Source organism: Squalius cephalus, assembly GCF_949319135.1.
Source record: "Squalius cephalus genome assembly, chromosome: 24".
Taxonomy (NCBI): Eukaryota; Metazoa; Chordata; class Actinopteri; order Cypriniformes; family Leuciscidae; genus Squalius; species Squalius cephalus.
Window position 1 is genome coordinate 18,988,285 of NC_137145.1, and position 15,358 is coordinate 19,003,642.

General features: G+C 39.5%; 1 protein-coding gene across 2 annotated transcripts in view; it reads left to right on the forward strand.

Annotated features, from left to right (window-relative positions):
• The first annotated feature begins 843 nt into the window (after positions 1-843).
• The window catches only part of gfra2b (GDNF family receptor alpha 2b), an 81,415-nt gene continuing 66,900 nt past the window's right edge, over positions 844-15,358 (forward strand). The window contains exons 1-2 of one of the 2 annotated variants that reach the window (XM_079860847.1): positions 844-893; positions 11,840-12,154. In XM_079860847.1, the coding sequence (XP_079716973.1) occupies positions 887-893; positions 11,840-12,154 (322 nt within the window). In that variant the 5' untranslated portion in view covers positions 844-886. Of the gene's footprint in view, positions 894-9,182; positions 10,193-11,839; positions 12,155-15,358 lie in introns of those variants that run through there. The other variant, XM_079860846.1, reaches the window with a different exon arrangement.

Sequence of the window (15,358 nt, forward strand, 5' to 3'; positions counted from 1 at the left end):
TCTTTTACAAGACTTCTGCCATCTGATTGATAATTACAGCGCTTTGATCATAAAACTATCATAACTATAATCTTACTAAGAGCTATAGAGCGACAATTCTATAAGCCACCAGAATTTCATCTTACTTGTGGCCATATAATAATATCAGCAACTGCACCAATCTGCATATTTTTTGCTCAGTTTAGGCCTCTGAATAAAACTGAGCTCCATATTCTCCATATTCGGATTATGTATGTGCCATAAAAGCCTGATGTATCAAATATGATTCTCAAAAAAAAAAAAAAAAAAAAAAAAAAAACACTTATGCAAACTCTTATTTTTTAAGATTTTGTCTAAAGGCTTATCAAGCTGCATTTGGGGCAGAGCCTGCAGACATTGGACTCAATCTTGAAATATAGAACATATAATGCAGAATTATGTAAGAATTCATAATGCTGTCAAATGGAGGTAAGAAAAAGAGAGAGTTGTTTCTCATTAGCGTACAAACAGCCTCTCCCCCCCCCCCCCCCCACTGACATGTGAACAATGTGGACAGTCTCTGTGGACAGAGAGTTTTCCACTAGGAAAGTCTGTCACATCGTTTCCTTTCCCATCATCACAAACATCGCCGCACCGCTTATGACAGATTAGGAGGTGGAATGCGCTTTTTCGTTTCACTTTAAAGTCACCTTTGTCTCTGCTGATGACAAGGTCAGTGCTTTCAGATTGGAAGCTCGGGCAAGGACTGTTGCTGTGTGATCGCTGGGTGATGTTGTTTAAATATGCCATTGCTTTTGCTGCTATTGTATGTCTGAGAGAATAACCTTGTCATGTAGTCTATGGGCATGAGGTTTGAGCAAACAAACCCACGCAGGTTCTTGGGAGCCTCCAGGTCGAAGAGCAGAGAATGCTGGGTAAGAGTTGTGTTTAAGATTATATATATGAATTGTATATATATATATATATATATATATATATATATATATATATATATATATATATATACATACATACAACCATGTATAGAATTTAATATATACACTGTAAAAATGTTTTGTGATTTATTACAGAAAAATACTGTAAAAATACTGCAATAAAACCTGATTATTGGTAAACGGTAAGTTACCTTACCATATTAAAAAAAACTGTAAATGGTTTAATATGAAAGTATATGTACATTAATGTAAAATACTCTCAAATGTGTAGTTATTTTGCAAGTAAAAATGAATAATATTACCATATACCTCACAATGAAAAACAGTACAAGGACATTTCCAAAAGTCCCTGATTGACCCATCACATCATTATATTTTATTTCAGTAGTTTTGATTATTCTTATTTTAATGTAAATTAGGGTGATTTGTGTTACATTTTAGGTTATTTATTACATTTTTGTTGCCATGGGAATAAAGACAAAAATGTTAGGATGATACAAATGTTGTCATATCATAATGAAGAAAAAAATCAACACACAAAAAAATGGAAGTTAAAAAATTATAAAACAAGAAATGACATCAAAGAGAAGACCCCCACAGACTCTTGTGACTGTGCGTCAAGGTCGTCAAGTAAAAGTGTCAGACATTTTTTCTTTTTTTATGACAAGACATGTTTAGTTCAGGTTATAAATTGCCATGTGGTATAAATCCCTAAAACTTGATGCTTATGAATTATATAAAATAATAATTTAAATGAATTAAAGGAGCTGTATGTAAGAAATGTATTTCATTTAATCATAAAATGGCCCTGATATGTCACTAGACATTAAGAAATCATGTTCATTTCAAATACTTATATCACTGACAACAGTAGTCCGGCCAGGATATTGTCATTTAAAAAGTGAAGTTGCAGCCCTCAACTGATGTTGATGTTGTCATCTTGTGTTTTGGCCTGAAACGCCGCCCTCCACCTATCTACCAATCACGAAGTCAGTAGTGTTTCGGCATCCGGGTTGCCAGCTCTGCTCTAGTTACCACAGCTGCATAGCAGCCTACTTTCCTGCTGGATCCTGCAGCCTATCTGGCAACCTCGAGTCAGGGGGGAGGGGGAGGGGATACACCGCTCTACACAGTAATTTGAAAGTGATTGCAGTACCAGTTTTGGCCACAATCTTACATACGGCTCCTTTAAATAATCATTATAAAATAAACGTAAAAAAAAAAAAAAAAAATTACATTTTGTTCACTCACATGTACAAGGTGAAAGGAAAATATATTAATATTACATGACCTTTTTCGAGTAAATACATTTAAACATTTGTAAAAATGGTTTAAATAAAAGTTTTTCAAAAACAAAGGACACCAACATGAATACAAAAAGTAAATTCCTATGAAACTATCTCATGTTTAAATTTTTTTTTCCTTTATCATCTTTGTTGCTACTCATTTGTCATTGATCCTTGCATATGCAGAACAGACAACTTCCTTTTGCAGACAGCATCTGTTGATTCACACTCATGTGTTCACAGGCGGCCCTTGACCTTTCCAATATGGTAATTAGAAAGAGCTGCTAATGCGACTTTTTGTTTTCATATCTATGACGTACACACAAACAAAAGCAAGTCGCCTACAGCATGTAGATTTAATGACGCTCTCCATTTCAGCCGGAACTCAGATAAGGTTTTAGCAAAACACAGTGAAGACATCATTAAAATACACTACATGGATTCAAATGACTCACCTCATTGAGAATCTCGCATTTTGAGTCATAGATTGGCTCAGTTCTCATAATCTACGATGGCAAAGATGGTGGCTCATGCCTTTGTGTGTGAAAACGGGACATGATAATTACATCAGATAATAGTGACCAAAACACAGCCAGTTACTCTTTTTCAGGATAGGGGAATGATGAGACCACTATGCGTGCCAGTTTGATCCTGCAGAGCGAATGCTGATGGGGAGATTGAGAGACAAGCCAAAAAATATAAAATGCACATAAACGACAACAGCACAACAGCCTGCCGGGATAATGATATTCTATCCTCCTCTGCAGTAAAAGCTTGCCTCGTTCAGGCTTATTTGAATACCTCCATCGGTTTTACACAGAACATCGAGCTACTGTATATCATAAATATTGATAGGACTGGGAACTTCTAATGTGTGAGACAACAAATCTGCAATCAGCTTTTAGCTGTTAGAAAGCAGGAAATCCTACACTATCGCTTAAAGCACAAAACAATCGTTTCCCATTAGAGTTAAATCATTCGAAGTGTTTTACAGACGCTTGCACCCAGGTGAGGCGAATACATGGTTATGCAGCGGCCCTGTTAAGCACTGCTGGAGCAAACAGAGCAGATAGGATGAAATGTACATTACTGATGACTGCATTAGATAACTACATCAAAACGTCTCAGCTTTGTGCAGGTTTCTGAAGGACCTTGAAGGGTTCTGCACAACGAGAAGCGAGACAATTATTTTCTTTCTCATAATGGGCTTGTCAAAAGCTGCTTTCTGCTCGCTAAGAGGGACTGCCGTCTTTTATGTCGACTGCCTGTTTCCTCTCTCTACTTTAAAAAGGCTTAGGGGGAAAACCTGCACGATGACATGTTGACAAAGTAGCCATGTTTCTCTTCCCTGACTGTCGATTTCAAAAAAGCTATAACTGTATCATTCCGAATTGCCGAGCAATGCACCCGATGACGGGGCAAATATCAAGCTACTTGAAGTGCATGAATATGCTTTTACCAGACAGAAAAACAACTCTCCTGTTAAAGCCCATTTCTCTCTGAAACAAGCCATTTGCACATGTTAGTGCTTACTTCCATTATTTATATTACTCAGAGCTATATTTGATGATGTAATGGAATTTATTATCAGTTTATACAGTTACAAGATAGTCATTTATGTAATAGGGACTATAAATGCAAAAAACATGTTTGTTTTTTTCCAAGAGGAAATTGGAGAAGAATTAGCATGTACTTACTTGGAGTGATATATCTGATTAAGCTTTTGAGTGTAATACATCTATGCTTCATCCCAAACAGTTTGTTTATGACAGGCAATGTGCATTTACAGATTTACATTACAAATTTATCTCTGTTTATGGTTAATTAGCTCAACTCATTTAGACACGCCATTATATAAATGGCATTTTCCTCTTGTTTTCATTTAGACATACAAATAGATTTGTTCAACTCAAACATAAACTCAAACATGAGTTTTTTTAATGTCAATGAATTAGAAACAAATAGATCAATCATTCATGAATAAATAGGGTGACTCTGAAGCATGTTTACTTGAATGACATTTTTGAAGATTTTATTGCCTTCTTTTTTTATCATCTTCATGCCTTAAAATATCTTGAATGTAACTCTATACCCTTGCCTAATTATATACAAACGTATTTAACCCTCGTTCCCAGAAGGAGGGAACGGAGTTGTAGTCGACGTGTCGACTGATCGGGATTATGCTTGTAACGGTCACCAGCTGGAGTTCCCTTGAGAGCCACCAGAGGGCACTCCACACCAGACTATTATCACTCCCTCACAAACTACATTTCCCATAACTCACTGCCCGGACTCATCATCACTGATTGCATTCACCTGTGTCTCATCACCCTGTTAGTCTCAGCCTATTTATACCATGTTCACTCATTCACTCACGGCGAAGTTTTGTATGTTGTTGCACTGCATTTCCGAGCGTTTTCCCTGGTTTCATGTCTCTTGGTTTTTTTGGGGGGATTTCTTGCCTGTTCCCTGGACTACTCTTTTGCCTCTGACCCCTGCCTGTTTTGATTGTTTGTTTGTTTATTTGTTTGTTTGGACTGGCTTCCTGTGTTTGACCCCTGCTTGTGCTGATTACGATTCTGGATTACGCTTCAAATAAAGCTGCAATTGGATCTCAACCTTTGTGTCTCTGGAGCAGTTCGTGACAATGCTTAGTGAGCCTGTCAACTTCGAGTATTGATAAAATGAGCCAATACACACATTGGTGAGCGAGCTTTGCATTCACGCTCCGCCCCGCAGCGCGGGTATAAATACGGAAGTGGATGCACGCACCACTTGTTTTTCGCTGAGGAGCCGAGCAGAGCCCGGAGTCAGTGGTGGTCCAGCAATAGTGGCGACGGGACTACGTCTCCGTTCCCTCCTTCAGGGAACGAGGGTTAAAGACATAACCAAGACGTTCCCTTTCAGTCGCTCACGTTCGATGTAGTCGACGTGATGACTGATCGGGATCCCTATTAAAACGCCACTAGTGCTGCCACCTTCTAGTGCCTAGACAAAAGCCTTCTGATCCCCCTGCATTATTGAGGCGGAGATGGGACAGGGCTTAGGCCAGGGAAGTCACTGCTGTTCCGCAAGACCCACTCAGTCAGACTTGTTAACACTGGGAAAGCGTGCCCTTTCGTTGGAAAGGAATACGCTGCGGAAGCCACATCCTGCCCATAGGGAGATAACATGTGGAGTAATTGATGTCATGGATTTATTATTTCTGAATTGGCTTTTAATTATTTACTTGTGTAATTGTCATGATACATTTTTACCTGACAAATAAAATGTTATATTTGAATTATTCTGCATTATTCTGAAATCATTATTTCTAGTAGATTAATGTGTAGTCTGGTGTTTCTGCAAATCTCTTCCAGGATAGATCAAACCGAAGGCACTAATGAATGAATCATTAAGGAGACCCTCCGATTTCTGACTCACTGACTAAGCACGTTGCATCTTGCGACTATTAAAAAAATGACACCTTTTGTTATGAGCAAGCAGAGAGCGACCACTTAAGGGTAAAACAGTTCGCACTGCATCCTCTGACTATATTAGAACTGGCTTTGTTTGTGAACGTGAGCGCACATTCGTGACGTGAAGTCTCAAAGCAATACCGGGTCCTTTAATGAATAAATAATTGAAAGTATGGGATACTCAAGTCATAATCAATATTTATTATTATTTTCGAATAAGAAACACAATCTAAATTTGATTATCATTTGAAATTGGAGTCAGATTAAGCGTAGATCTAAAGTAATATTGAAACTAAATTCTAATAAATAAAGTGAACTTCACTGGAGCGCTGAAAAGACATACACGCATTATACCTTCGCCAACACCGTTGGATTCCGTCGTTGGGCCAATGGGTGGTCTTTACAAAGTCTCTATTTTTATATGATGTAAATTCTATCAAAAACAAATATTCTCTGTTTCAGTAATCCGCATGAAAGCAACGACATGTACAGTTTCTACAGCCCGTGCTCATTAACTCTAATGTGACCACACCCACGTGCGCAAGAGCAATTGACATGCAAATCGTCCATGTGAAGGAACGCAGACCTGTAATTGCCCCATCACCTCTAAACAAGTATTTTGAGTCTCTTTTGCACTGATAAGAAAAAAAGCGAGCTGGTATCGCCGGCGCGACCGCCGACCCCAGAAGGTTAAGTGGAGGAAGCGACCTCAGAAGCTTCTGACTCTATAAGAGGAGGTGGCAGGCGAGTTGAGACATGCGAGGGAAGCGTAGCGCAACGGTCGCTGTACTGAGCAGTCCAGGCTTGCTGAGCTGCGGCATCAAGCAAGGTGTACTGCTAGCAACTCGAGGCAATGGATGTTGGCAGGACAAGGCAATGCAGTTGGAGGCTCGCCCAGACACCCGTTACTGCATGCCCGTTATATGTTGCCCCTCAGCCGGTGTTAGTGGACATTTGTTCTAGGGGCGTCTGGCCCGGAGAAACAAAAGGTCTGATCACAGGCTGAGAGTTTGGCGGCAGGACAGGGTGATTGTCACATGGAGCGTGCCGCTCAGTCACGGCCAACTCGGGACTCGGCCATGAAGCCAGTGCTGAAGCGGTCCTCATATGGAGGAGGCCGATCTATTTGCAGCTGCGTCTGCCATATGCCCCAGGAGCCTCTGAAAAGTTTCAGTGGGACCCTTTCTCACTTCTGTATAACACCGATCGGACATGTTCCTCTAGAGGGACGTGTTGGACCGAGTCCATCTCCATACTGGAAAAACAGATCCTTTAGAAAAGAGATCCAGAGTTGACTTTTTCTCCAGTTGACCTGAAGACCCAACTGGCTATGTAGCACTCGAAAGGTGGTACTCTGTACTGAGACTTCGACCCCTTGAACGCTAGAACACAGGCATGACCTGCGTTGCGGAAGGGTAGAGATCTGAAGTACGCGTCCTTCAGGTTGAACGCTACAGACCAATCTCAGGGGCGGAGCATTAGAAAATGTGTTTCTGAGTCTTAAACTTGAACGGAAGCTTGTAAAGGGCCCGCATCAAGAGACGCAGGTACAAGATTGGCCGTAACTCACCACCTTTCTTGAGTACAATGAAGTACGGGCTGTAGCAGCTGGTCTTCAAATCGGCTGGAGGGACCGGCTCAATCGCATCCTTCGCCAGTAGGAGTGCGATAACCGCGCACATGACAGACGCACATTCGCTGAACACCGAAGTGTAACAAATAGCGCTGAGCATGGGCAGACGACGGCCGAACTGAATCGTATAGCCGAGTCTGCTGGTACGGAGGAGCCAGCTGGATCGGTTGGGAGCACTTTCTAGGCTTCTACGAACCGGCCCAGGGGGACCAAAGGTACCACAGACGTACCCCGGGTGACGCAGCGAGGTAGAGGACAAGGACCCGGTTCGGAAGGCCCGAAGGCGGCCCGAAGCGGGGTCTGAGTGTGTGATGCAACACTTACCTGTCTCTACATAACGACAGAGAGTGCGTGAGAAGGCGTGACCGGGTCCTCGAACTGCACCCCACTGCCGGCTGGCAGAAGTGGCAAAGAGTGGTCCTACAAGAGGTGGCTGAGGGGTGAAAGGCTTTACAGGGTCGCACACAGCCAGTCTGGCCCTCTTGGGATCCAGGAACAGAGGAAATTGCTCTTTCTTTGACAATTCAGGTACCGCTGAACTCTGGGGAGCCAGCGGCGGAACGGTAACCCATCTGAAGAGATTGTTCCCCCATCCCTGGGTGGCCTGTCTCAGGGACGCTTGGTCCGACACTTGCCACCTGGTTTGGCAGCGCCGAGACGGGCTGGGCGGCCTGCCTGCGGCCGGCTCCCCGCTGAGTCTTGATTGGAGGCTGCTGCGGTGGCCTAGCGGGAGCGGAGGCTGAAGCCCTTTACTGAAAACGTACCAGCGCGACATCAGGCGGTTTTTCCCAGATCGCATCACACAAACACACACACACTTATATGGCGGTTTTTCCCAGATCGCATCACACAAACACACACACACTTATATATATATATATATATATATATATATATATATATATATATACACTGTATATATATTTAACAGAAGTAGAACACATGCAAAACCAAACAATCTGTAACCTGCCGTTTCCTGGGTTTGTGTTCGTTTGTATGGTTTCTTGTTAATTTCATTATCATGCACAGCTGTTGTTTATTTTGTTAATTGTTTTGTTTGTATTTTTTTCTTTTTCATAATTGTCTGTTCTCGTCAGGTTAACATGGTTGTTCTGATTTTCAAGTATAGAGTTTTTGTTTTGAGTCATTGTTAATACAATCTAGCTGATGCAAATCCTCCTCATCTCCTCCTCAAGCTATTGCAAACATCACAATATAAAGGTTAGTTGTCACATTAGAAAACTGCCAAATAATTAGTGTATTGTAGCCTATGGTTTGTAGCAACATATTTTTAAACACGTATGAAATAAGAACACTTCTTGACACAGCAAAATGTTATACAAAAATATATTTTTTTGGGTGAAAAATACTTTATAATTATAATATAATAATTAAATATTATTTAATCAACACATTATTACAACCTTCCCTAAAAATGTGATAACTTGCTTTAATCTAAGATGTATAAAGTGATTTTGTTTTTTATTGTCTTTATCCAAAATATGGTGATATTATTTTAATGTTTAAACCCATAATATAAAACCACTGCTTGAGAAAACACATTTTTGTAATCCAACAATTTGCCCCTGTGACAACTAGCCCCTGTCTCCATTACACTGCCACTGAAGTAGGCTACTTCAGCACACATTACACACTAACCAATAGAAATGTAATTCACAGCACATCCCATTCTATATAATAGTGCTCACTTAAAAATGGCAAATTGTCCTCCATTAACTTAACTGGTTTAATATAATATAATATAATATAATATAATATAATATAATATATATATATATATATATATATATATATATATATATATATTTTTTTTTTTTTTTTTTTTCAAATGACAATTGTAAATGTGAGGGAAGTAAGCTAATCCAATGATGGAGGAGGAGAAAAAAATCCAAACAAGAGTGCCAACAAGTCATATTTGTGTAGTACAAGGTCGTCTCAGACATGACTGTGCTGTGGTGCTTCGATGCCCTTGTGCACTCAGCCAGTGCGAAGCGGTCAGATTCATGCGGTGATATGTTTTCATTGCGTCCTCTCTGACGTGAAGCGCGACAGAGCCCCTAGGGTCGGACATGTAACTTCAGTTTCGTGGGAGAAAGCGTTTGCATGCGCCACAGAAAACAGAAGATAAGTGGAACTGGAAGTGCCATTTTCCCTGTTTGTTTTCTTCATTATCACAGACTCGGAAAAACGAAGGCAGTTCTAAAGCCACAGGCACGCTGGTGGACACATAAGGATTTTCTGATGAAAGTCAAGGTTGTCCAGCTTGGAAGATTCATTGCTACTCACAGGAGTCCGGAGAGATTTTTAGTTCACGCAAACAACCAACTTCAGTTTGAACGTGCTTAAAACATGCGTTTGTACGATACAGAAATGACCGGTGATATGACAGACAAAACCGACTTATTTGGCGTTCGAAGTTTTGTCGTTTGCATCATAACATCTATGAAATAAAAGTTTTTAAAGATTATCTAACGTTCGTATAGTCAAGTGTCATTCACATTTGGAAACGCGGACTAAAACGCTGTCTCGTCTTCTTCCCAAACTAGAGGAATGCTTCGACGCTCTTGTGGAAAGGATATGTTGAACAGTTTCATCAAATAAACGTCAATTAGTATTTTTTTTTACTCTCTTATTTCTCAAAAGCCCCAAAAGGAAATATCCAAGTCCTGGAATTGTAAGGTTTAAACTAATTCTGACGCTATTTTATCCAGCGACTGACTGTTGGAAATGAACCTGAGGTTTGAAAAGGACGTCCGTTAAATAACCGTGTGGATTTGTCTGCGAACATTAACGGAATCTGGGATCGTAATACTTCACTGGTAGTTCGAATGGGATCTATCATGATTTTACTGAATATTCTGAGCGTCCTGTTTTTACTGGGTAAGTACATCTAATTTTTCATAAATTACACTAGAGACAAAAAGTAATAACCCGAGAGAATGATGAAAACCCACGCAGACAATCATTTATCATATTGAGAGAGAGTGTAATATGGCTTAACTGCCTAAAAGTAGGCATTTGACGGTTTACAGTTTACAGAATGAACTCACTCTTCTTTCATGCTGGAAGTCTTTTATACTTTGATAGTCTCATATAGGCTGCAACATAACTCAGTCAGAGGAAAGATCAGGATTAAATGAACAGTGTAATATTAGAGATGCTTTGTTTCCCATCCTGATAATGTTGCAATGCAATGCTTATATTACGATGCTGAAACGCGTTTCCCAACTAGCAGTAGATTGCTCGTTAACTTTAGGGCATTGTTACGGGAGCTGTCAGGTCCAAAGGTGCTGAACTAAGACCAATGTCAAAACTTAATAACGTGAAAATGCTGCCAAAACCTAAAAAGCTATATTTTTCGAGACGCTGAAACATAAACGATTCTGCTTTTATTTAAAGGTTGCGTCGGTACTACTCGTTTCGAATATAGGCTAACGTTATTCATGTGAGCTTTATAGACATCAAGTTAACAAAGGCTGTGCGAAATAAACGCTTGCTTGTTTATTTATTCAGTTATTTGGTCGTTTATTCATTTAGGCTATCTAATATTTATTTATTTATTTATTTATTTGGTCCAGGGTTCATATTGGGATCGGGGAGTGGAGTCGGGATACATTAATAAAAAGTACATAGCCTGAATACTTTTCAGTGACTAAAAAAAATAAAATAAATACCAATCCCAAAGTTACGTTTTTACCTATAAAATAAATATATACTTTACATAAATATTTATATATTTTAAAACATAAATCGCGTTCGCTTGAGGTAACCATAGCAACAGTACGCTGTTCAAGCACTTTCAGTTTGTATTGGTGGTCTACCAAATAGTACCTTGGAGAAATACAAATAGCCTACATAAATAGGCTATTGTACATAATTTATTAAACATTCATCTCAGCTATCTATAACCAAAACAGCCATTTAAAAAATAGGACCAGAAATACACTTACTGTACGCAAAGCGAACCTCAACAGATTGTGCTCCATCTTATCATTAGGCTAGTTGTATTTATGCTTTAAAGTAAGCCTACATAAAGCTATGGCTTGTTGTCTGACTTGTTGTCATATTACACATATTACTAGAATACATTACAACTAAATTTAGGCATAGTGTGTGGGATTCGCAAATGTTGCAAATTATGCATATGCAAATGTGCATTTGTCTCTTTATAACCTGTAAACGTTTTTACGTGCTAATTAGATAATGATGCTTTTGGGAGGAAAAGCACAGATATTGGCATGTACTGTGTGCGTGCTATAGGGGAACTGTCCTTGGTGCTGAACACACGGGAAGGAGAGGCACAGAGAAAACCACTTATATAATAAAATAGGCCTAACTTTTATACACCTAGGATTTTTTACATCTCAATTTTTCAAGTTGTATTGTCATATATTGTACATTTTAAATGTGTTCTACTTAAATATAGACCTTATGTGCCAGATAAACAAGTGTGAAGTCATTAAAAAACAAATAAACAAAAAACTTCTTTCACACCACAGTCTAATAACACCCATGCCCTTCCCACAGATGAGGTGGTAGTTTCCATGGCCAGCCATTCTGCCTTGTCAGGGCTGGGAACTCATGGCTGGAGAGCCCCCATGGACTGCCTGAGGGCCAGTGAGCTGTGCAACCAAAACTCACAGTGCAGCTCACGCTTTCGCATCATGCGCCAGTGCCTGGTAGGTCGTGACAGGACTACCATGCTGGCCAACAGGGAGTGTCAAGCCGCCCTTGAGGTGCTGCAGGACAGCCCCCTGTATGACTGCCGCTGCAAGAGGGGCATGAAGAGGGAGCTACAATGTCTGCAGAGCTACTGGAGTATTCATATGGGTCTCAATGAAGGTAAGTTTCTGATCCTAAAGTACTTTTCTATCCCATCCCATATAGAGACAGCTATACGTAAGCCATTTTTGTTGGTTAATTTCTGTGAAAAGTGTTAAAACTGTGTAAAGTTTGTTTAGGCATCCCGATCAGCCCCAAACAATGGATCAACCAATGGGGTGAATTTGGGGGCGGGAGTATCCCTTTGGTGACCCACTTCGGCTTTAAAGGGACAGCTCACCCAAAAATTAACATTTGATCATCATTTACTCACCCTCATGTCTTTCCAAACAGGGGTATCTTAAACTAAAACTACAACTATTAAAACATTTTTTAATTGAAACAAAGTTGAAATAAAATATAAATATTAGAATACAAACTTTAAGTTGTAAAAAAGACAGTTGAAGCTCTAAAGTTGCTAACTGGAAATAATAATGAACAAAAACTGAAATAAAATAAAATAAACAATATTTAAAAAATGAACAGACAAAAAACTTTTAAAATATAATAAAAATAAACTAAACTAAAATACTATTAAAATGTATTACAATATATAAACAGTACTGAAATAACACTGCTGTGAAACACAAACGATGGTATTTTGAAGAATGTTTTTGTCCATGCAATCAAAGTCAATGGGGTCCAAAAGAAAAGTTGGATCCCATTGACTTTCACTGTATGGACAGTTTTTCAACATATCTTCTTTTGTTTTCAGCAGAAGAAAGAAAATCATTCTTTCACAAAAGAAGTTCATTTTGGGTGAACTGTACCTTTAAGTGACATTTGATTTTTAAAATATAGTGCATCGAATTGGTCATGGTAGAACCCTGTAAACAAATAGCTGAGAGTTGCTCTTCCAAGTGCTGCATTATAGGTGATTTGTTATAGGAGAACTGTAACATAGATATAGGATGGCGTCGATGTGCGGATCTGACAATTAGCCAGATTTCGCAGCAAGTCAACACGTACCTGCTCTCTTTACAGTCAGTCCATCACGGAAGCATTCAGACTTCTGAGATGGCAGTTAGCGTTTGCCTTTGGGAGTGTTAAGGAATCATTATAGGATTTAAGCAGTGCAAATCGGCCTGAATTATAACCCATCTGCTTTGGCAGTTGCTGCGGGAGTCACAACAAATAGGGCCCTATTGATGCGAGTAATCAGAGAGCCTTTTAAAGCAACTGCCCCTCTCAAGTCTGGCATTTCAATGAGGCATTGTGGACTGCTGGGCCTGCTTACTGCCTGCTGAGGTAAGGGGAAAAATAAAATAAAAATCACACAGCTTCCTTTCATCAGAAGCTGTGTACAAACAGATTAGGTACTGCAGAAAGTTAATGTCATGCAAATGTGCCACATTCCAACCGTCACATTAGAGGACACAGTGATGCAACAGACATAGATGAATGTGTTCATACAGGGAATTAACAATTAGCAAGAACTTGTTTGGGTGTTCCAGTTTATACGCAATACTTACATAAATGTCCTCTGTTCCCAAACAAACAATTTGTTCTTTGGGAATTTCTCTATTGATGTCGCTCCAACACTTGAAAATGGCCGGACCCAGTTTCGCGTCCTACTTTGGACAGCACCAGCCCTCATTATGATGTTTTTTTTCTTGCGACTTTGCTCTTCAATCTACTACAGCCATTTCATTGAGCTCTAGAAAAATACAGGTTGCTCTGAATCTGAACCCTGAGGGACCATGCAGCAATGATTGCGCCTTGACAGAACTCTATCAAATCCATCGACGCTACACAATTGGCCCAACGAGCACACGCAATAATCACCCAAACTAAGAGTGGCCCCATCAAAGGTTCATCTCTCTGCCATTCGGTTTGAATGGAATGGATTTTCTGTTTCTTTAGAAACAGGCCTCCATAAAACAAAACACAACAGGTCAAATCTTGGTCACACTGCGTTAGGATGTAGAAAGAAAGAGTAGAAAAGAGGAACAGAAAGCATGGGCACAATATTTATGTGCCCGAAAACAGTAATTTTAAATTTTAACAGCATTTTGCAAAATTACAGTTTTACTTTATTTATGATTAAATAAATGCAGCCTTGGCGAGAGTAACAAACTTTCAAAAACATTTAACATTTAGTGTTAAATTTAGTAACATTTAAGGCGGGCGTACACAGTGCGATTTTCGAGCTCGCAGATGATTTTTTTCACTTGGGAGAAATCGCGTGGTAATCGGTGATGCTCGCATGGTCGCGGCTCGCAGCGTGCGAGAGGAATTACGAGCTGAGCACGTTACGAGCACCTTCCGACCTCCCGATAATTTTTAAACATGTTTAAAAAATTCGGAGAGTCGGCCCGATTTTCACCAGCGTATAGGCTGTCCCCTATTGCCAAATCATACACAACCACGTCACAGGCTAGATCGATGGGGCTATACCTCCGTGGCAGCAACCATACAGTGTGCGCTAGGGGTGGGGGAAAAAATAGATTCTTTGATGCATCGTGATGCAGACGTGGATGATTCTGAATCGAATTCACAAATATCAAAAATCGATTTTCTAAAAAAAAAAAAAATTTTTTTTCTAATAATGTAATATTGATGGAACGTGCAGTGCGCGAACAGTCTGTGGCGTGCACGTAACAGAGACGCACACATAACAGATGGTTGAGTGCCAAATTCGAACGGCACCCTCTTCGTTAAAAGCTAACGTATGGGAAATTGGCAATTTCATTGTGACCTATTTTATTTAGTATTTTTTGTATGAGAGCTGCTTTCTGTATTGTTTAGTTTTCACATCAATATGCTGTAAACCGATCTGTTATACGTACGTTATACTGCCCTCCACAGTCACAGTATGTATCAGTGCAATGCCAGTCACAAAAATTTACATTTTGACTGTGCTCTCTGCAGATGTTCATTCACTTTTTTGTATAAGCTGTTTTTGATTGTGGCATACAGCAGACATTTCAAGTCATAACTTTTTATTATTTAGTTGTGTATAAGAGCGGCTTTGTATGTTACTAATTATTCAGGATATGTGTAAGTCCACAAGCATTATGTTTGTATGAGAGTTGCTGGTAAATTCTATTATTTTTGAACGAAAACTGTTTGTGATTTTGCTACAGCAAAATGTTTTATTTTTTGTTTGTTTTTTTGTCTGAAGGATTTTGCTCATTGGAAATAACAGGAGGATGTTGGTTAGAAGTCTATTATTAAATGCTAGAGATTCATAATATGCTGAAGTTTGTAATCATTTACTACAAG